We start from the raw sequence: 21403 nt of genomic DNA on the forward strand, positions 1-21403 counted from the left end.
TGCAAGGCTCATTCAACATTACTCAATGTCAATAGGATACAGCTAACATTTCAAGGGTCATGTGCTGAATAAGGAGCCACAGTGTGTTAGAAATACAAGATTATTTCCCACCTTATGCTGATATACGGTCTGTTAGCTCGCAGGCTATCCTGACAGAAGCCAGGTGAAGGTAGCGCAGGTGGACACTTCCTGTAATCATACACCTTGCTAGCTTTAGCTTAGCACGTAGCTCCTGCCCCTTTTTAAGCGGAAGAGAAGCAGTCACTTACCATTTCTCTTACTTTTTAAACTACCGTGACGGAAGACACGAATACACTGCCTGGTCCGCGTGAACAAATACACCGCAGCTAACGTTGACAGAGTACATGTCAGTGTGAGATACTACGAGGTAAATTGAGCTGTACCCATTCACCGCTACACTGAACAGTTTCGCCTCTACTGAGCATGCGCGGGAAATTACTTTTTTCGCCCTGAATTTTGCCTCTCAGGTAACACCCATTTCGTCATGTCTAAAAAATATAACACAATGCAGTGGTGGAATGTATGTAACTAACTATTTCTCAAGTACTGTACTTAAGTACAATTTTAAGGTACTTTTACTCTACCTGAGTATTTTCACATGATGGTACTTTATACTTCCACTCAACTAAATTTGAGAAGCCAATACAGTATATTAATTAAAGCATTATATAATCCACTACATTTCTTTGACAGCTTTTAGTTTCTTTTTACCTTTTAGATTTAGATTAGCTAAATACCAAAAAAATCATAATAATTCAATAACAATTAAATATAATTTTATGTTAAGATATCTTGCAGCAGTATATAAAGTAAATACATAATTACCATTAATGCATACTCATAATCCAGTAATGTAATGTCTATTATGAAATGAGCCACATTTGGCACTTAGGTATATTTTGATGCCACTACTTTTGTGCTTTTACCTGATTACGATTTTCAATGGAGGACTTTTACTTGTAACTTGAGTATTTTTACAATTTAGTAATGCTACTTTTACCCCTCCTCGGGCATTTTTGTTCATTTTTCCTGACTTTTTTTTAAATTTGGTGATCATTTCAGCTGTGTTACAGCTTTTGGCATGGATTTTTGCAAGAAGTCTTCTTTTGAGTCACATTTTTTAAAATCCAATGTCGTTTACTCTTACATGCTTTGTATACTCTCGTGATGCATTTTGCACCCTCTGGACCCCTTCGTGGCAAAAATGTACACGCCCATAAAAACTGCTATTAAATCATCATACATCAATATTTCTTTTAACTTTTGTTTCCATTAATCACTTAAAAACTACCAAACATTCAATCATTTTCAGGATTTTAACCCGTTAAATGCCTGTTTCATTATTTGAATTATTTAATTTATCTTAAAAAAAAAATACAAAAAATGATTTTTTTTCCTAGCCTACCTCTGGACCCCTTCCTGGCAAACATGTACACGCCCCAAACAACTGTCCTCTCCACTTTCAGAGAAAGGGTCAGAGGAACTGACATCAGTAGCATCCCTTAGAAGATGGCCTTTTTTACCCATGAAATGATCCGTGCATGCTTACAGATTCTCACACACACACACACACACGCACACACAGACACTCACTCACACACACACACACACACGCACACACACACACACGCACACACAGACACTCACTCACACACACACACGCACACACACACACACACACACACACACACACACACACACACACACACACAGACACTCACTCACACACACACACACACACACACAACACACACACACACACACACACACACACACACACACACACTACCACACACACACACACACACACACACTCACTCACCACACACCACTACCCACACACCACACACCACACACACACACACACACACACACACACACACACACACACACACACACACGGAGAGGGAGGAGAGGTGTGTGCTGGTTGTGCACAGGCCTAAAAAATAGATGTTCTATCACCTGAGAGAGCACCAGGTCACATGCTGCAGAACCTGCTGGTCTGCTGCTGGAAATGACACACACACACACACACACACACACACACACACACACACACACACACACACACACACACACACACGCACACACAGACACTCACTCACACACACACACGCACACACACACACCACACACACACACCACACACACACACACACACACACATACACCACTCTCGGGGCCCCCTGGTAGTCACACGGCTCCATAATATAACTGGCAAAAATGTAAGAATTCCATTTTCGGCCTACAAAATGGTGTAATCCATGTATTTTTTCTTTTAATGTTTATTTATTAGCTTTTCTTTTTAATGACTGATTTTAAATGCCATTTTCTTAATCTCTTTCATTTTTTGTAAAGCACTTTGAATTGCCTTGTGTTGGAAAGTGCTATATAAATAAACTTGCCTTGCCTTGCCTTGCCTTGCCTAATCTGTTGGAATAGAGTAGAAATATCAAATATCACTACTTTTCTTCTAAATGAAATGCTGACATTACAAAATGCATGGCTTTATACTGCAATGGCAGTGAGATCAACAAATGTGGTCTGAATGGAAGTCAATGAGGCATTTTTGAGAGAAATGAAATGATTCAAATAATGAAACGGGCATTTAAAGGGTTAAAATCCTGACAATGATTACATGTTTGGTAGTTTTGAGTAGTTATAAGTTGTTTATGTGATTCATGGCAAAAAAGTAGAAGAAAATATTGATGTATGATGATTTAATAGAAGTTATTTGGGGCGTGTACATTTTTGCCACGAAGGGGTCGAAAGGTTGAAAATTCGAGGAGGGCACAAGGGTTAAGTACAAAATCTGTGTACTTCTTCCACCTCTGTACATATATATTTGTACAATTGTATCCACTTTGAATAGTCATATTCTTCTTTATTTGTTATTGTTTTACTTTAAAACAAAAAGTCCTGCAAACCACAGAAGATCACATTTCTAAAAATACAATTACCTTGAATTTCCTAATACGTATATAAATTGTAATTAAAGCATTATATAATAGCCAGGCACATGTGTTAAGCATGGATATCTCTACAGTACATCTTGCATTGTGCTTATTTTAAGCTTCATACTTGTGTAGGACATGTTTACATTCTTTAATGTAAAGAAAGCAAACATTATAATTCATATACTTTTTGTCTGAATATAGCTGTATTCGCCACCATCTGAATAGCACCATTTTAGTGTCCAACTTTTTAAACACCCTTCGAAAAGCCCAGTCTTTGATTTGATTAAATCAGTTCTATTATAATGGACATGCATGTGATATGGGACGAAGAGCCAATTGAGCCCACACAAAGCTGATAGGGTTGATTTAGTTGACAGTTTGTGGGTTGGAATATACCAGATACCAAATAAATGTTTTTCATGACCCAGCTCAAATAGGGTCCTCATTACTTAGGCTGTTTAAACACCAGAGGTCAGTGTTTACCTTCCACAGATCTTAACACTAGAGTAATCACAGACTGCATTTTTGTAAAAACATAGTATTTTAATAAATATAAATACAGCAAAATACAAATGTTATTTGGCAACAACAATGAAATAACAAAAATAGATATTCGAAATAACATTGTACAAATAGATAAACATACATCTTGTTTTAGTACTGCAGTGCATCGGTGCCTGTTGTGTCAGACAACAGTAAAATACTCAATTAGTTAACTTTCCTTCATACTTCTTTCTCTTTAGTCATTTAGAGAAATAAATAACAACAAATAAACTCCTAGTCAGTGATGTTTCCAATGTCTGTTGTAATACATGCGTGTATCCATTTGCCCCAGTCTTCTTGTATTAAGTATCTTATAAATAAAGGTGTCAGTGAATAAGTCTATTGAGTCGTAATAAGTCATATAAACTGTGTACAGTAGGTGTGGTGTGTGTATGGTCGTCATGTGGAGTGTGAGCAGCAGTAGTCAGACGCAGTGGAATGAAGGCGGGTCTTCAGAGTGGGTTCATGTTGTTAAGGCTGGTTGAACTGGCCCATGAACAGAACAGCACCTGAACACAGGAAGTCAAACATTAGACACACCATCCCACACGCTCAGGTCAGATAAATACTTCTAAAATTGGATTTAAAAATAAAATGTGAAAAAAGAGTGTTACCTGTTGGTTTGTGCTGGATGAGGAAGAGGAAGGGTCGGTCCAGAGTGAGCTCCTCCACTGCCATACGGGAAAACATCACAGCAGCTAAAGGAGGGAGAGATACAAAAACCAGGTCAGAGTCTGGAGGTTTATGCCTGAAGCCCTGGATACTCCAGAATACCATTTTGTCTAATGTAAATTGTGTTTACAGTAATTTGATTAAACACACAACATGTAAAAAACATCTATCTGACACAGGGCCCTCAATAAGACAGGGCCACAAATAAGAGTATTATCACATGCCTATGATTGTGTCTTGTTATGGTGTGTATTCTAAGATCCATTTTCAGAATTATTTGACATTTCAACCTATTTCCAAGAAAATTCAGCCCTTAACTCAATTTGAAATGTTCAGTTTTGTAAGCCAATATGAAAATGACATGATTTCTCTCCAAAAGTATTGACACAAGCTAACCAAACCTGTGACTCAGTGTTAGCATGTCAGTAGTGTGATGTTGTTGTGTGTATCCTTCTGTATGTTGTAATAATCTTAATTTGTATGGTTAAAAAAGATTACAAACATATTTCATTAAGAGTTGCTGGCTTTGACTGCAGCTTTGTTTTTATGTTGCATCCTTTATTTAACATTTGACTCAGCATTTCCCTTGGTAAAAAACGGTTGTGTGTTGGTGTGTGTGTAAGAGAGGAAGAGTTTCAGTAGTGGGTCTACCTGTTGCTGCTGCTCCTTTGGTTCCTTGCTCATTCACCTCGATCTTCACTCTCTGTAGAACCTTCGACACACACAGCCTCTCATCAGCTGGAGGGCAGAAACACATTGATTAGATACATTGTTTATCAGAAGGCTTTCCACACATTCTGGAAAATAACATGCTCATATACTTGTATGGTAAAGTTCAAGGTTAATTTAGGATTTTAACTTACTGGTGATGCGTGAGAAGTCAGCAGTAGCCAGGTTGAACATGTCTCCCAGACCCATGTTGATCAGACAAGTCTTCAAATCCACCTCAGAGTTCAGAGTAAACCTGTGGAAACACACACAGTAATATAATGTAACCCTGGTATCCACTAAACAATTCATATGACACAAACAACCAATAAAACTACACTTAGAAAGTATATTTTCATTAATTTCCTCTTATCTACCCATACTCTCTGACCCGTCCTCCCTTACCTGGGCATGGCGAGCTGTCTCTTGACACTCCTCAGCTCTGTTCTCCACTGCTTCATCCTCTGGCTGCTCAGATCTGCACTGAGCGTGCTCAGAGGAACTTCAGGCTCGAAGGGCGACACCAGCAGCATGCTCAGGGAGTCACCCTCGTACGGGACCTCAATGACATCATAGTCAACGCCATCGGCTGTCACAAACTCGCCTGTTGATATAGGAGAATGTTTTTTTTATTAGTCATCTTCCAGTGTTGGATTTAGATCAAGCACGCTGGTGGTGTAAAGTAACTGAGTAGATTGGCTTAAGAACTGTAATGTACCACATTTCAGAAGTCAATTGTGTATTTTTACCGGACAATTTTTTTTCAATACCTTTAGTTACTTCACAGATCTGGATGAATGATGTGAAATATAATCAAGTGTTAAATCAGACTTTAGTTCCACCTGGAGTAAATCCACAAGCTACCCTGCAGAATACAAAGTCATTCAAACTAGCTGCACCTTTACCAGCTTTGAGAACACTTTCATGATCAATCATTATAATCAAAACATAAAATACATAACTTTTCTTCTTTTACTTGAGTGACATTTTGAATGCAGGACTTTTACTTGTAACAGAGTATTCCTACACTCTGGTACTTCTACTTTTACTCAAGTACAACATCTGAGTACTTCCTCCGCCTCTGACTGGGCCCGGGTGTTGAACATACCATAGTTGAAGCGGTTGGTGAGTCCCATCATGTGCACGGGCACGCTGCTGCCGTTGGCACAGTGGAACATCCTCTCCTGGGTCAGTTTGGGGTCAAAGGGGACCTTCCAGAGACCCTGGAAGTGGAGGGCATTCAGGAGGACCAGGCGAGTCTCGTCACTCAGAGAGCCAGGCGCCAGGAACTCTGGGATCTCACCTGCAGAATAAAGAATCAACAAATGAGTCAGGAATGATTCAGAAGAAGTCAGCACTTTAAGTAAACATCTCTGCGGTAGGTACCTCCGGTGTGGTCTGAGACCCAGGAGTTGATGATGTTGACCGCCTGCTCCGGCTTGGTGAAGTCCACCTGGTTGGGGTGGGTCTGGAAGGCCTTGATGAGGGCCCGGCGGTACCCCTTCTCCAGACTCATCTTCCTCTCCACCATGACCCCGCTGGCGGTGTCCACCCCCTCTTCACTGGACAGGTCCCGCTGCAGGAGGCGCTGCTGTCGGGACATTCCTCGCTCTGCGGGACAAGAGGTCAGGGTTGGTTTGACACTCATCTTACAACAATAATACATCGTTATATTTCCCTCCTCCCATGCTCGAGTTGACCTCATCCACAGGTCTATTACCTCCATAGCACTTCTTTTTTGTCACCATGTCATGTAACTTGTTAAAATGTGTTTGTTATTGGCTTTATTCATCTTGTATGTAAAGCCCAAGACACCCTAAGCAAATACGTTTTTCATACACTGCTACATTTTGAGATTTTGGGTGATTTCACATAGCATTGTCTTCTTTTAGACATTAAGGTGTTTTTTTAATACACTTTGTCTATTTACTTCTCTAGATTTCTCCTTAATTCACCAAAAGTAACCATTTGAAAATGCTTAGTTTGCATATTTAACATTTTAGAAAACGTTAAAGTGTCATGGTGATATGTATAAGTTAAAATATTGAATCAGTTGTATACTGTATCTGTAAAACATTGTTTTTTAATGGTTGTGGAGATGTATCTCACCTTGCAGAGAGAAGCCCATGGCAGCGGTCAGGGCCTTCCGGGTGCTTCCAGCGGCGCCGGTCTGAGCCATGGCGAGGACGGAGGCCACGCCGTACGGGGACAGGGCCACGTTCTGATCCACAGAGTCCCGGGCCAGCTGGGAGAAGACCTTCAGGCCGAAGTCCGTCTGTCTGTCCGTCAGAGAGCCCAGCGCCACTGTGCTCAGAGCCAGCAGCAGGGAGACATACACGCAAAGCATTCTGGGAAGGACGGACAGAAGAGAGGAGGTATGAGTTGGATTGAGGTGGGTTTTTCGGGTACAATTTAGACTTAATTTAATTGTATTCATATTTTAACAAAAACAAACATATGTTGCTGTATTAGTACACACTGTGACTGGCATCCATAGCACTTTATCCCAAAGGAGTATAAATATGTTAAATGTGTTAAATGTCAGGGATAAAGAAGCTTGGAAAACAATGCACCCCACATTGTCCACATTGTGTCTGTTTCCCATTAAGAAGATACCGTAAGTACTTTGAATTGCTCAACACTAAGAGACTTTAAACAGCTTGCAGATGTTTTGAATCAAATGTTGTGAAAATTCCAAAGAAATTCTGTAGCTTCCAGGAAAATCGTAAAATAAAGAATTTGCATATACTTAAAATGTCAGATTCCCACGATCATAAATATATTTTTGCTTTACAAAACAAGATAAATATGTGATCACATCCAGCCTCCATCTGCCTACAATAAATCCTCCTGTGCTTTAAACCTGTGGACCTCACATTCAAACTCCATCTTCCCAGATATTCAGACATGTGTGACTCATGCTGACTGTGTACACAATCACATCTGTGTGTCAGCTGGAAAATGTGCCTGTGTGTGTGTGCTGGTAACATTGGTTTTCCACTGCAGACATCAATAGAGTGTACTGTGTTTGAAGAGGAGCTGGACTTCATGAAGCAGCATCAGAGATGCTGCTGACCTCAGCTCTGTTTGCATAAGCCTTCACAAGCAGCTCAGAGAAGACCTGGTTTACTACTTCCTGCCATGGTTAGAGTAACTATAGTGACTCAGAATTAGTTACTTTCCACCACAACAAGTATTTAATGTGGTATAAAACTAATTGAAAGTCTTTTAAGGGGATCAAACTGACTATAACTCCACCACATCAGTAGAAATAAGAGTTTTTAGTACCTTTTCTGCACAGAAAAACTTAAACCGTTGACTTTAACCCTTAGATGCCCTTAGAGTGACTGGACCCTACACTCTTCCATAAGTGTTTCAAAAAGGACCCGTATTGGAATGTGTTTTTATGCCATTTTTGTCATTTTGGTTAAGAAAAATCACTTGTATAATATTTAGTATTATATTTTTTATTTCACTTATGATGTAGTCTGTGTGGTCTACAGTGAATGTATTCCTGACAGCAACAGGTGATAAGAATAAAAGGTTCCCATAGGATGCCATAGAAAATGCATGCGGGTCATTTTTGACCCACTTATGGAAGCTTGGGGTAGTAATACAAAAACTACAATTTCTTAAAATGTATAAAATGTCAATTTAAAATGAGAATGGCGATATCCAAAACATGTTTTTGAGGAATAGCTGGAATATGAAATGATAAAAAAAATGTAATTACAAAGATACTTCAAGAAAACCACCTCACCGGGTCAAAAAATACCCACTTACATCTAAGGGTTAATTAAATGTATTATGTCAACAAAATACACATAATAGAATTAGGTTGGTTGAAAGCAATAATATGGGTTAGGGTTACTTAATATTATTGCTTTAAAGTTATGTGAAATCTGGTGACATAATACATTTTAAAGTCCATTTTCAGTGTAGGATGCTGTTAAGGATGCCACCTCTTATTGGTACCATCTTTTAATACTGTAGTCTTATATTATTTGACATAATGCTATCATCTGCATATATATATATAAAACCACCATGTTATCCCTTGAAAGTCACATCAAAGTAAACCTTTTTGCTCTTAATTGACGGTGAATAAAAAAATTGCACTTTAAAATAAAAAACGACATCTGTCAGTGTTTTCATTTTAGGTTTTCCAAAAGTCTTCATAATTAGATAAGTAGAATTCTTACCTTATGGTTGAGATGGTTCAGATTTAGTTCAGCAAGTGTTAGTTGTTTCAGCTTCAGTCTGCTGCTGCTGCTGCTGCTGCTTGAGTGTGAACGTCTGAATGAGTTTATTCTCTTTATAGCGCAGAGCTGCATGGTCCGAAGCCCCGCCCCCCCACCTACGCACAAACACACACACAGAAGTTATTAGAGAGGATGATGTCATCTGACACTGTCTGGACAGGCTTCCTTTTAACGTCCTCTCTCCTCTCACTCCCTTTCTCTGTCTGTGTGTCTGTTTTCAACCAAACCATGACAGAGCACATGGAAAGTCACTTAGCTGTTTACCCTGTCTCATTCACACTCACTCACACTCACACGCACACTCACACACACACACACACACACACACACACACACACACACACACACACACACACACACACACACACACACACACACACACACACACACACACACACACACACACACACACACACACACACCACACACACCACACACACACACACACACACACACACACACACACACACATTCCTAGTACTCAGAGGAGAGGCAGTCAGAACATGTCTTGCAGCCTGTAGGGTAATAGGTGTGATGTTTATTTATGTGTGGTTTTATAACGCTCCAATCCTTGACTCTGAACAATGTGGTTTGGAAAACCCTTTCAGTTTTACTCCTTTAACTATTGGTATTGTTCATGAAGCATTATCCAAGTTAGATCCTAGGAAACCGGCTGGCCCGGACAACTTAGAACCTTTGTTTTTAAAGTTAGCTGCAGATTTTATTGCTCCACCTCTCACTACTCTTTTTAACCTCTCCCTCAGTACTAACACAATTCCAAAAGTATGGAAGTCAGTGTATGTCTTGCCTTTACTAAAAGGAGGGGAGGCCACCTTATTAAATAACTTTAGGCCAATCTCCAAATTGTCAGTTCTGGCGAAGGTGCTCGAACGACTTGTGAGTGAACAAGTAAAGGAGTTTTTATGTATAAATGATATCCTGTCTAAACATCAGTCAGGATTCAGAAAGAGATACAGCACCATCACTGCGACAATGAAAGTGGTAAATGACATTACTAGTATTTTGGATAATAAGCAGAGTTGTGCAGCTCTGTTTATTGACCTTTCCAAAGCGTTTGACACCGTCGATCATCGCATTTTAAAGCAGAGGCTACTCAGTATCGGTATATCCAGCCATGCAGTGGGTGGTTTGTGAACTACCTCTCTGAAAGGTCCCAATGTGTTCACTTTGATGGGCTGTCTTCTGAGTGGTTAAACATTGCTAATGGTGTTCCCCAAGGTTCTGTTTTAGGTCCACTTTTATTCTCCATATATATCAACAGTTTAGGTGAAAATGTGGATGAAGCTACTTTACATTTTTATGCGGATGATACCGTGATGTATTGTGCAGGTCCCTCCATTCAGGAGGCTGGTGTTAAATTACAGGCTGTTTTTAACATTATTCAGACTCAGCTCTCTGAACTAAAGCTTCTTTTAAATGTTGAGAAAACCAAGGTAATGCTCTTTTCTAAAGCTAAAAAGATACCAGAGCCTGTTTTGGATATTGTTACTATGCAAGGACAAGTACTTGAAGTGGTTACCAGTTATAAATACCTAGGTATCTGGCTTGATGATTGTCTTACTTTTAAACTTCATGTCAATAACCTGCTTAAAAAGCTGAGGGTTATGCTAGGTTTATTTTTCAGAAACAAGTCCTGTTTCTCTTTTGAAGCCAGGAAAAGGCTAGTCACTGTGACCTTTTGACCTGTGCTGGACTATGGTGATTTGATCTATATGAATGCACCTGCCCATTGCCTGGAAAAGTTAGATGCCGCGTATCACAGTGCCCTGAGATTTGTTACTAACTGTAAAGCACTTACTCATCACTGTACCCTGTATGCCAAGGCAGGTCTGCCTTCACTCACTGTACGGAGGCTCAGTCATTGGTACATGTTCATTTACAAAGCCATGTTGGGTAAACTACCTTTTTATATCTGCTCTCTGATCTCTCGACGAATTGAAAGTACTTATTGCCTGAGATCTCATGATGTTGTTTTATTAAATGTGCCAAGTGCTAGGACTGTCTTAGGGAAGAAAGCTTTTAGTTGTGCAGCTCCACTAAATTGGAACAGTCTGCAAACATGTTTAAAACTGAGCACTTTGGTTTCCCTGCATCATTTTAAAACTCAGCTGGGTGACATGCTGTTTGATACTCATGGTACCTGTCTCTGTAAATAGAGTTTGTAAACTGTACCCTGTACATTATGTTGTTTGTCATCCTTATTGTTGTTCTGTTGTTTTTATGTTACATGTGTAACTAATGTCCTGCAGGTCACCCTTGAAAAAGAGATCTTTTGATCTCAAGGGGCTTCACCTGGTTAAATAAAGGCTACAAACAAATACAAACAAACAATAATTATTATAAGTATTATAAGTATTTTGTTATCTTGACACAACCCAAGCTCTTGTGATGACTAGTTAAAAACCTGTGAGATTCTGATGATTGTTCAATATACACGACGTAGGACCGAAATATGTGTTCTAACTACCGGCAAATGTCAACGCGCCAATTTTGCTAAGTTGTGAAACAAATTAAAAACAATAAATCTAATGATAAAAGTGAAAATATACCTGGTTCCCTGCAGTTTGTAAAACATCTACTTTTTTTTTGAGAACTTGTCTTCAGGAATCTGGAATTTACTTTTTCCAAATCAATGTCAACTAATAAAACATGCATATTCTACACATGCGATGCACATTTAAAAGTATGAAAAAATAGTATACTTATTTTTCAGACTTGGCAAGACTTTTAGATAATTATCTCTAAGGAATTATTAAAATTGGTCAATTAGGTTGGTTTACTTGACTTCTTACTTATAAAGGGTTGCTACTATACCTTCAAATGATACTTCATCATAACAACATAGAACACAGAGCATGTCCCACATATAAATGATCGAGCCTGTTTTGATGTGCTATTTGAAATGTATTTATAGTACTGACAGAGGCGGGAAAAGTACTCAGGTGCTGTACTTAAGTAAGTACAAAAAGTTAAAGTAATCATTCTGCACAATGACCCATATCAGTAACAGCCAAATAGAGTGGTGCAGGGATGACGTATTTACCCGGAAGTAAGCTGCGTATGGGTTCCCTCGACAAAAAAGCAATGGGATTTTGGGAAATAGCTCAAAATAAGGTCTGTAGATAAATGCACGTTTGAAGTGTTTGTTTTAACAGTTTGCAGGAGGCAGGTACTTGCTTTCAAGCAGAACCGGGGCAAACAAATTTAGAGGAGTGTTTACATGTTCGGCGTAATGACGTACAACGTCCTCGACAACTTCTGTAGTCCTATTCAGCCACTTGTTAACAACCATCGTTTTTCAGACACGTAAACTCTTAAAAAATCACCAGTGGGGTCACTGCTGATGTATTTAATGTCGTAGAACAAAACGTGATCCGTCTCTTAAATGTGTTTCAACCACAGACCTTATTTCCAGCTATTTTCCAAAATCCTATGGAGAAATCCCATTGGCTCTGAGACGAGGGAACCCATAGTGGTAAAATGCTGACTCGTTCCTGCACCACTCTATGTACTAGAGTATAAAAAGTAAGGGAATGCAGAAAGGCTCTTGCTAAGTATTTATGAATAATATTATATTATCACTTGTAAAAGCATTTTAATAGTTTGTCAATGTGGAGCCAATTTTGGGGACTTCCTAAAATACTTGATTGATAAGTAATGCATCATATAATATAGTGTTGTTGTATATATAAAAAGTATCTAGGAACAACGGGTGGTAAATAAATGTTGTGGAGTAGAAGTATAGGGTAGCATAAAATGCATGAAATGGAAATACTTAAAGTAAAGTAAAATGTTGTCAAATAATACTGAAGTACGCTACTTGAGTAAATGTACTTGGTTACATTCCACCACTCAGCACTGACTAAATGTACTCTTAAAGTATTGTACACACAACACACTTGTTTAAGTTGTTGCATGACTGTTTGTTTCTAGTCAGCATCAACTGTCTTTTCTTGTTGCATATAAAGGGGTTTGAGGAAAGAAAATGTACTGCCCACACGTTCATGCTTACATTTTGACTATCAGGCGTTTAATGTTATTAGCAGAGCTTTTGCTTATATTTCATACAGTCACTCTTTTGACTCTCTTTGGGAATGACACTTCAAAGCACCAAATTTGGTCGTGAGTTCCAGCATTCCTGATCCGACGACTCACAGACATCTGCTAGACAGGACAGGGAATGGGAATTTACACACTTTTTCCAAATCGATCTGGAATGAAGCGTCTGGCAGACCTTCAAAAATCTTAATTGAAGCCACCTGTTTTGGTTTCATATTTGAGTTCTATCAGTGAGAAAGGACAAATGAACATATCCAGAAGGTGTTCAAGCATGGCAAATAAGGGGAGGAAAGGGATGGGTCACCCACATGCTGTCCTTTTCTTGAGATGGTACAAACAGTTTTTGGTTTGAATTTACTCATGATTATGAGATGTTGGTCTTAATTATTGTTTTCTACATCTGTGTATAACATCACATTACACGTCACTTGTTAGACGCTTTTAACCAAAGCAACTCAACACTTAATTTCTGCCTATTTCATAAAGAACAAAATCCTTTGTAAATTTGCAATAAACGTAAATATTGAGGTGGAGAATCAGCCAATATAAAGTCCCATGATGCATTGTTGGATGGTGGTGATTGGAGTCTCCATTGAGTAGACCTAATCCAGTTTATGCAAGGAGACATATGTCAAACTAGGCGACAACAAACTAAAGTCTCATTAAATAGAGCCCTATGCCACTAGACAAACATCTGGCTTGTCTGTTTAGCGGTAAAGGTTACTATAGGCATTCTTTCCCGAGACAAGTCCGTGGTCACACACATTTTTGTCCCTTTACGGCACAATTTTACGCATTGAAGTGAATATAAAGGTTTAATACAAAAGACAATAGACCATTTCTTAAATTGTAATACATGCACCTAATACGCTCTCCAAAGCGACCAGACTTTAGTCAGACGACATCATTTTACGTTTCTGATCATCAACAGACTCTAATGAAAATGAAACAAATAAAAAACTTGTATTTGTTAGTCTTTCCACTGTTTCAACAATAACCAACTCTGGTTTGAGAGTTTGAAAGATAATGTTTAAGGAGCAGGTGTGAAAAACAGGTTGCCACCGTGGCATTTTCACTGTTAGACTCTGTTTTTGCAAAGTAACTAAAGGTATTAAATAAATACGAAAAATGTCAATACTGAAGTAAAGTCCCTTGAAATTGAAAAAAGTACAGTACTTGAGGAAATCTACTTTACACAACTGCAAACGTATACTTTACTTCTGGCAATGGGAAAGAAGCCGATTGTCAAATTTTTAGTGGGTATTTTCGTATTGACATTTTGGCGGGAAAACAGTGTTTGTTATAACAACTACTGTACAAGTGTCAAAGTCAGTATTAGTGAATGCAGACACACTTGTTCACAAAAAAAGAGGTGACCATCGCTGGGTTAGTGGGCAAGGCATGGAACAGAAAATGTTTCTGAAACTACATGAAGTCTAGCAGAGTGAGACACCAAAAAAAAAGACAAACCCAGTCTACAAAGTGAGATGAAACGCTTTGGGAACTAGACTGGCCTGATGTCATTGTCTTCTGGCTTTCATCATCCTCAAAGTCAAGACAAGTGTGTCTGAGGGACGTTTACAGGCCCATTTACACTGTCTTTCAAACAAGACAGTGTAAATGAGCGGTCTTTGTCTTGCTGTTCTAGCGTTATTGCACTTTAATTGCCTTGTAAAATCACATCATACAGCTAATTTACTGCCAAGCGTAAAGAGCTGAAGCTACCACTAAATAACTTTAAATGTTAGCAACCACACAATGAGAGAATGCTAGCGATGACCTGGTGAGTCATTTATGGAGCCTTTGTTTCACTGCATGTCATCCTGCTGTTTGTTTAGATAATGTTGCCAAAAATACACACATGCATTAACACATTTCTTTACCGTCTCTTGGCATGATAAAACCCCCACCAGCCCCACAGATTTGGTTCATTCCTTATACGGATGTGAATGGAAATTTGGCGTGTTCCACCCACCCAGTTCTCTGCGGGGGCTTCAGGAACATGGGAATCAACTGTTGCCAAGACAATACACAACATTACACCCACAGAATCAAAAGGACAATCTATAAAAACAATATGAGGAATATAAACTAAGATACCATTTTGGTTGACAGGACAAATATACAAAAGTGCATCTTAACTTGCCAGGCACTTTTGAAAGACAAGACATCCTGTCCTTAACAATTCAAGATCTTCTTACTCTGAAAAATTGGGACAGTTGACATAGAACTTGAAATATATACCTTTATAATAGCTGATCTTTTCAAAGTTAAAAAGAGCTTACAAGATACAACTAAAGAAAAATACAGAAAAAATATACAATATTGAGTAAAGCAACTAGCAAAGTAAGCTAAATAAAATAATTTTAAAAATCAATAGAAAGAAAAGGTGAGAAAATGCCTTTGTATAATAAAGGGATTTAAGAGGGTGATTAACAAATAAAATATACGTGTGTCAATAGATTTACCGCTCATATTTTGTAATACATGACATGATTTCAAACGAAAAGAAACAGACTCTGAATAATCATTGGTCATAGAAACGGAACTGACCAAATGTGCTGACTTAAGTTACGTCACATGTTTTATTGCATAATGTTAAATAGGAAAGTAAAGGGAAAGCTCTTGCGAAACAAGAAACTTTCTTATGGGTTTCTTAACATCCAACCACATATGGTAGAGGAGAAAAAGACAAAGAGGGGATTCCCTGTTTTAACAGCTGACCTTTCGACCCTGAGGTTTTGGCCTTGGACAGAATGGCATTGTGGATTTAAGTGTCGGTGTTTGATCCATGTTTGTGTACTCAAAACATTTCCAACCACAAGGGGAAAAAAAACAACACTTGAGAAAACACACTGATAAATACACACAGAAACAGAATACTGCACATGTGAAGAGTGTGTCATCATACCGGTCTAAACTGGTTTTTGATTTGGATCAGCAAAAAAACATGCTATAGCTGCAGTCTGTTCTTGCTAACTACTAATAAATAAAAGTTACAAAAACTGCAAATTCATGACTCTGATGTTTGTAAGTCATGTGTTTCCTGGTCATTTGGATGGATATTTAAAAGTCAAGTGTAGTTTCTGTAGGGTGCTTTGTCAAATATATATTAGTCAGCAAGAATAGACTGCTGCAATGCAAGATATATAAGCTGATACAAATCCAAACTCACCAGTTCGGACTGGTCTGGCGTGGCACATGTGGTCTTTTTCTGTTTAAGTGTGTATTTTCAGGCAGTTATTTCCAGGTGTATAATCATGGAATCCATCTGCTTTAATTGTTGTACAGTTAGCCTGTGTGTACATCTGTATTAAGCCGATTAAGTTTGTAAATGCATGTTTTTTGTACCATGTGCAGTCAGTAGCCCTAGTTAAAAATATATCTCTAAGCAGCATGATACAGTAAAACTGTGGATGACTATGATTTGGTTAACCAGGAATAGGCCTGTGACCAGACATTTACATTAGGATGGAGACAAATGTAGTTTCCTAACAAGCGTACTAACTGGAAGCATGACATTTAGACGTTCATCCCACCAAGGGTGTTAATAGGATGGGAGAAACCCCCTATACAAAGAGAAACAAACGGCAGCAGTCCTGTTTGTGTCAGGTTTTGCAATGTCACGTCAAACATCAATGCCAATGCCTCATAGGATTAAAAACAGGAAGTGAATCAAGGGGCAGAGATAGTCACTTCCTGACGTCCCGGCAGAGACTGAAGACTAAAGGTTATCTTATTTGTTTATGACATTCTTAGGACTGTGGTATGTTGGAAAACACAAGATATGAAATGGAATTGTGAGCTGGAAGGTAAGGCACGCAGAGAGTTTCCAAGAAGCTTATATGGTATTGTACTGGATTTCCCAATGTGGAAGGGAACATTCTAATGCATCAGCTTCAGTCCAGACTGTCACGATCTGTCTGTGTTGTCAATCAATCAATCAATGTTTATTTATATAGCCCAATATCACAAATGTTACATTTGTCTCAGTGGACTTCACAGTGTGTACAGAATATCAGTATGACAATACGACACCCTCTGTCCTTAGACCCTCACATCGTACAAGGAAAAACTTCCGAAGAAAATCCACAGTTTAAAGGGAAAAATGGGAGAAACCTCAGGGAGAGCAACAGAGGAGGGATCCCTCTCCCAGGACGGACAGACGTGCAATAGATGCCGTGTGTAAATTGAAAAGATAATACATTTGCAACATAGGTAGTCCAAATGTTTGGAAATGCATGTGTGTATAATAGGAAGATGAATTCACGAGGATATCCATCCAGGACCTATGATCCAGGACCACAGCCACGACGCAAGATCCAGGGCTCGCGATCCAGGACAGAGGAGCGCAGGATCATCCATGACTCCGGATCCCGGCGTATATAGACACCAAAAAGAAAGACATTTGGGGAAGCTGGGTTAATCGGAACATGAGAGTACACAGGTATAGACAGAGAGAAGGAAGAAGTAAGATGTCCCCCGACAAACTAAGCCTATATCAGCAAAACTAGGGGCTGAATCTAATCAGCCGTAACTATAAGCTTTATCAAAAAGGAAGGTCTTAAGCGCACTCTTAAAAACGGATAGGGTGTCTGCCGCCCGAACACAAACTGGAAGCTGATTCCACAAATGTGGAGCTTGATAAGAAAAGGCTCTGGCTCCCATTGTACTTTTAGAGACTCTAGGAACAACCAACAACCCTGCATTCTTGGAACGCAATGCCCTAGTAGGACAGTAGGGTATAATGAGTTCTTTAAGGTAAGATGGCGCCTGCCCATTAAGGGCTTTGTAGGCAAGAAGAAGAATTTTAAATTCTATCCTGTGTTCTATAGGGAGCCAGTGTAAGGCAGCCAGAACAGGAGTAATGTGGTCCCTTTTCCTAACTCTGGTTAGTACACGAGCTGCAGCATTTTGAATCAGCTGAAGCGACTTGACTGACTTCTTGGTACACCCTGATAATAAAGAGTTACAATAATCCAGCCTTGAAGTAACAAATGCATGGACTAGTTTCTCTGCATCGTTTTGAGGCAAGATATGCCTGATTTTTGCAATGTTACGTAGATGGAAGTAGACGGTCCTTGAAATTGATTTTATGTGGGCGTTAAAGGATAAATCCTGATCAAATATAACACCAAGAGCCAGCCCCAGGTCTGGCCCCAGCAGCCATGGTTCCGGCCCCAGTTCTGGCCCCAGCAGCCATGGTTCCGGCCCCAGTTCTGGCCCCATGCAGCCATGTAGCCATGTTTCCAGCCTCAGTCCTGGCCCCAGCAGCCATGGTTTCGACTCCAGCCCCTCGTCTCCGGCCGACGCCAGCTCCCTGTGTCCTGTCGGCATTCCGGCCGACTCCAGCCCCCCGTGTTCTGTTGGCGAAACCGACCGTCTCAAGTCTCCTCTCAAGTTCCTTCTCAAGTCCCCTCTCAAGCAACATCTCCAGCTCCCTCTCGAGTCATCTCTCAAGTCTCCTCTCCAGTCTCCTCTCCAGTTCCTTCTCAAGTCTCCTCTCGAGTTCCCTCTCGAGTCCCCTCTCGAGTCCCCTTTCAAGACACTTCGCAAGTTCCCTCTCGAGTCCCCTCTCAAGTCACCCCTCCAGTTCCCTCTCGAGTCCCCTCTCCAGTCCCCTCTTCAGTCCCCTCTCCAGTCCCCTCTCCAGTTCCCTCTCCAGTCCCCTCTCCAGTTCCCTCTCAAGTCTCCTCTCGAGTGTCCTCTCGAGTTCCCTCTCGAGTCCCCTCTCAAGTCACCCCTCCAGCTCCCTCTCGAGTCCTCTCTCTCGAGTCCTCTCTCGAGTCCCCTCTCGAGTTACCTCTCGAGTTCCCTCTCAAGTTACCTCTCGAGTCCCTTCTCAAGTCCCTCCACTAGTCACTTCCCGAGTCCCTCCTCTCTTCCCAAGTCCCTTCCCAAGTCCCTTCCCTAGTCCCTTCCCGAGTCCCTTCCAGAGTCCCTACTCGAGTCCCCACGTCTCAAGTCCCTACCCAATGTCCTGGTCCGTTGGAGGTTCCGCTGGGGGTCCTGCCAACTCTATGTCCTGTCCCGTTGGAGGCCCCACCGACTACTCCTCTGCCGGGGGTCTTGCCAACCCTATGTCCTGTGCCGTTGGAGGCCCCGCTGACTACTCCTCTGCCTGGGGTCCTGCCAATCCTATGTCCGTGCCGTTGGAGGTTCCGCTGGAGGTCCTGCCAACCCTATGTCCTGTGCCATTGGAGGTTCCGCTGGGGGTCTTGCCAACTCTATGTCCTGTCCCGTTGGGGGTCCCGCCGACTACTCTTCTGCCGGGGGTCCTGCCAACCCTATGTCCTGTGCCGTTGGAGGTCCCGCCGACTACTCTCCTGCCGGGGGTCCTGCCAACCCTGTGTCTTGTCCCGTTGGAGGTCCCGCCGACAACTCTTCTGCGGGGGGTCCTGCCAACCCTATGTCCTGTGCTGTTGGAGGTTCCGCTGGGGTTCCTGCCAGCTCCATGTCCTGTCCCATTGGGGGTCCCGTCGACTGCACTGTCCAAGTTTGTTTCATTTAGCCTTGGAATAAAGGTGTTTTTTCTGAGAAATCTGCATTTGGGTCCTGCCTGCTTCGCTCATCCCTGACACATACAATACAAACTCATTTTGAATCATTACAAGATTGAAAAAGAGGTGTAAATATCACAATAGCTTCTTGTTGGATTGCATTGTCATGCTGTACCACACTAGTTCAATGGCTACGGTCAAAACCAGGCAGGAAGTAAGAACAGGCAAACTTATCTGAGAAGGATTAAGTCAGAGAACCATCACTGCTGTGGATCATGAAGGCCAAACACAAGCTGGAAAGCTAAGCTGTAAGCTAACTACACATCCGGTAGGTCATTGACTGATATATAATATGCTGCAGGAATAATAAGCGAAATAGGAAGCAGGCGAGCAAGTGGGCGGGGAAAGTCAGGTAATGGCGGGAAACGGGTTGCTGCAGGACATAAAGACTGCATCTGAAATGACTGGAGAGCTTAAGTAAAATTATTCTTTCCACTTCCGAAAGTACGTGAAGTTCCACTTGAAGTAGCATACATTTAGTCATTAAAGGGTATACAGGTAGGCTCTGTGGGGACATCTGTGTACATTTAATTAACAGTGGTACAAACAGAACTACTGTGATTTACGTAGATGTCTGTGTAAGGTCTGCTAGGGAATAAATCGGCCACTGATTAAGTTCGAATTGGCTGTTGTTAAACTCATCTAGCAAAATTTAGTATATGTAAATTATGAAATACGCCTTGTTAGCTGTCACCAGACGATTCAGTCACAGTTTATCATCAGTTTTATGAACCTTTGATACTCTATTTCTTGTGGTCATCATGAAATGCGTGCCTTTACAAAGGGAAGTAAAAGAAGGGTGTTTGTTGCTGATAACAACACGCAGGGGGAAGCCGTTGCAGTGACCAGTAAATGCATCATCTCACACTGAAAGAATTTGTCCAAATGACACATTCATTCGTGATAAGCAACAGTCGATTTCCATGACCAAGTCTGACCTGAGCGCACTGTAGTGTTATTCATGCTGCTGAGTAAACCCCAACAGCCCGCTGTGTGGAAAGAGTTTCCAAACTGAACGTTTACTGGGACATTGGAAAGTGAAAGGACGAAAAAGATGTCAGTTTGAAACTTGAAATGACAACAAAATCAACATACAAAATCAAATGATTTGCCAAACATATAACTGAACTGATATTAATACAAACAAGGACTTAATTAACCTGGGAATATTTAACTTGGCTCAACAAATATGGATCTTGATCTGAGGAAAGTTGCAAAACAAACATTTCTCAACATGTTCAGGACAAATAAGACGGCTTTTAGGTTGTAGTGTAGTTAGGAATAAAAAAACATAGTAACACTCAGCAAAGACTATCCTGTAATAATAATAATTCAGATTCACATAATGGTAACAGGGAGGCTGTGGCGCAGTGGACTAGTGCGTTGGTGTTCGGATCAGGGGAACACAGGTTCAAACCCCACTGCATGTCGTTGTGTCCCTGAGACACTTCACCCCAAATTGCTCCTGTGGGATTGCCCACAGTATTGAGTATGTAAGTTGCTTTGGATAAAAGCGTCTAACATGTAAAGTAACATCAGTGATTTTACAAGCATACATTACATTTTACCTGAGTTAGCGTTCACATTACGGTTTTAAATG

General features: G+C 40.5%; 1 protein-coding gene across 1 annotated transcript; it reads right to left on the reverse strand.

The window, feature by feature from the left end:
* Nucleotides 1–3500: 3500 nt before the first annotated feature.
* serpine1 (serpin peptidase inhibitor, clade E (nexin, plasminogen activator inhibitor type 1), member 1) lies at nucleotides 3501–9217 on the reverse strand. The gene is made up of 9 exons (XM_034210573.1): nucleotides 9104–9217; nucleotides 7011–7249; nucleotides 6288–6512; nucleotides 6010–6204; nucleotides 5307–5505; nucleotides 5057–5157; nucleotides 4845–4931; nucleotides 4136–4219; nucleotides 3501–4030 (listed from the first exon to the last, which is right to left on the reverse strand). Exons 2-9 carry the CDS (start codon nucleotides 7246–7248, stop codon nucleotides 3993–3995), a joined length of 1167 nt encoding a protein of 388 aa, XP_034066464.1. The 5' UTR covers nucleotide 7249; nucleotides 9104–9217; the 3' UTR covers nucleotides 3501–3992.
* Nucleotides 9218–21403: the final 12186 nt, after the last annotated feature.

This window comes from Gymnodraco acuticeps, unplaced genomic scaffold, assembly GCF_902827175.1.
Source record: "Gymnodraco acuticeps unplaced genomic scaffold, fGymAcu1.1, whole genome shotgun sequence".
In the NCBI taxonomy this organism is placed as follows: Eukaryota; Metazoa; Chordata; class Actinopteri; order Perciformes; family Bathydraconidae; genus Gymnodraco; species Gymnodraco acuticeps.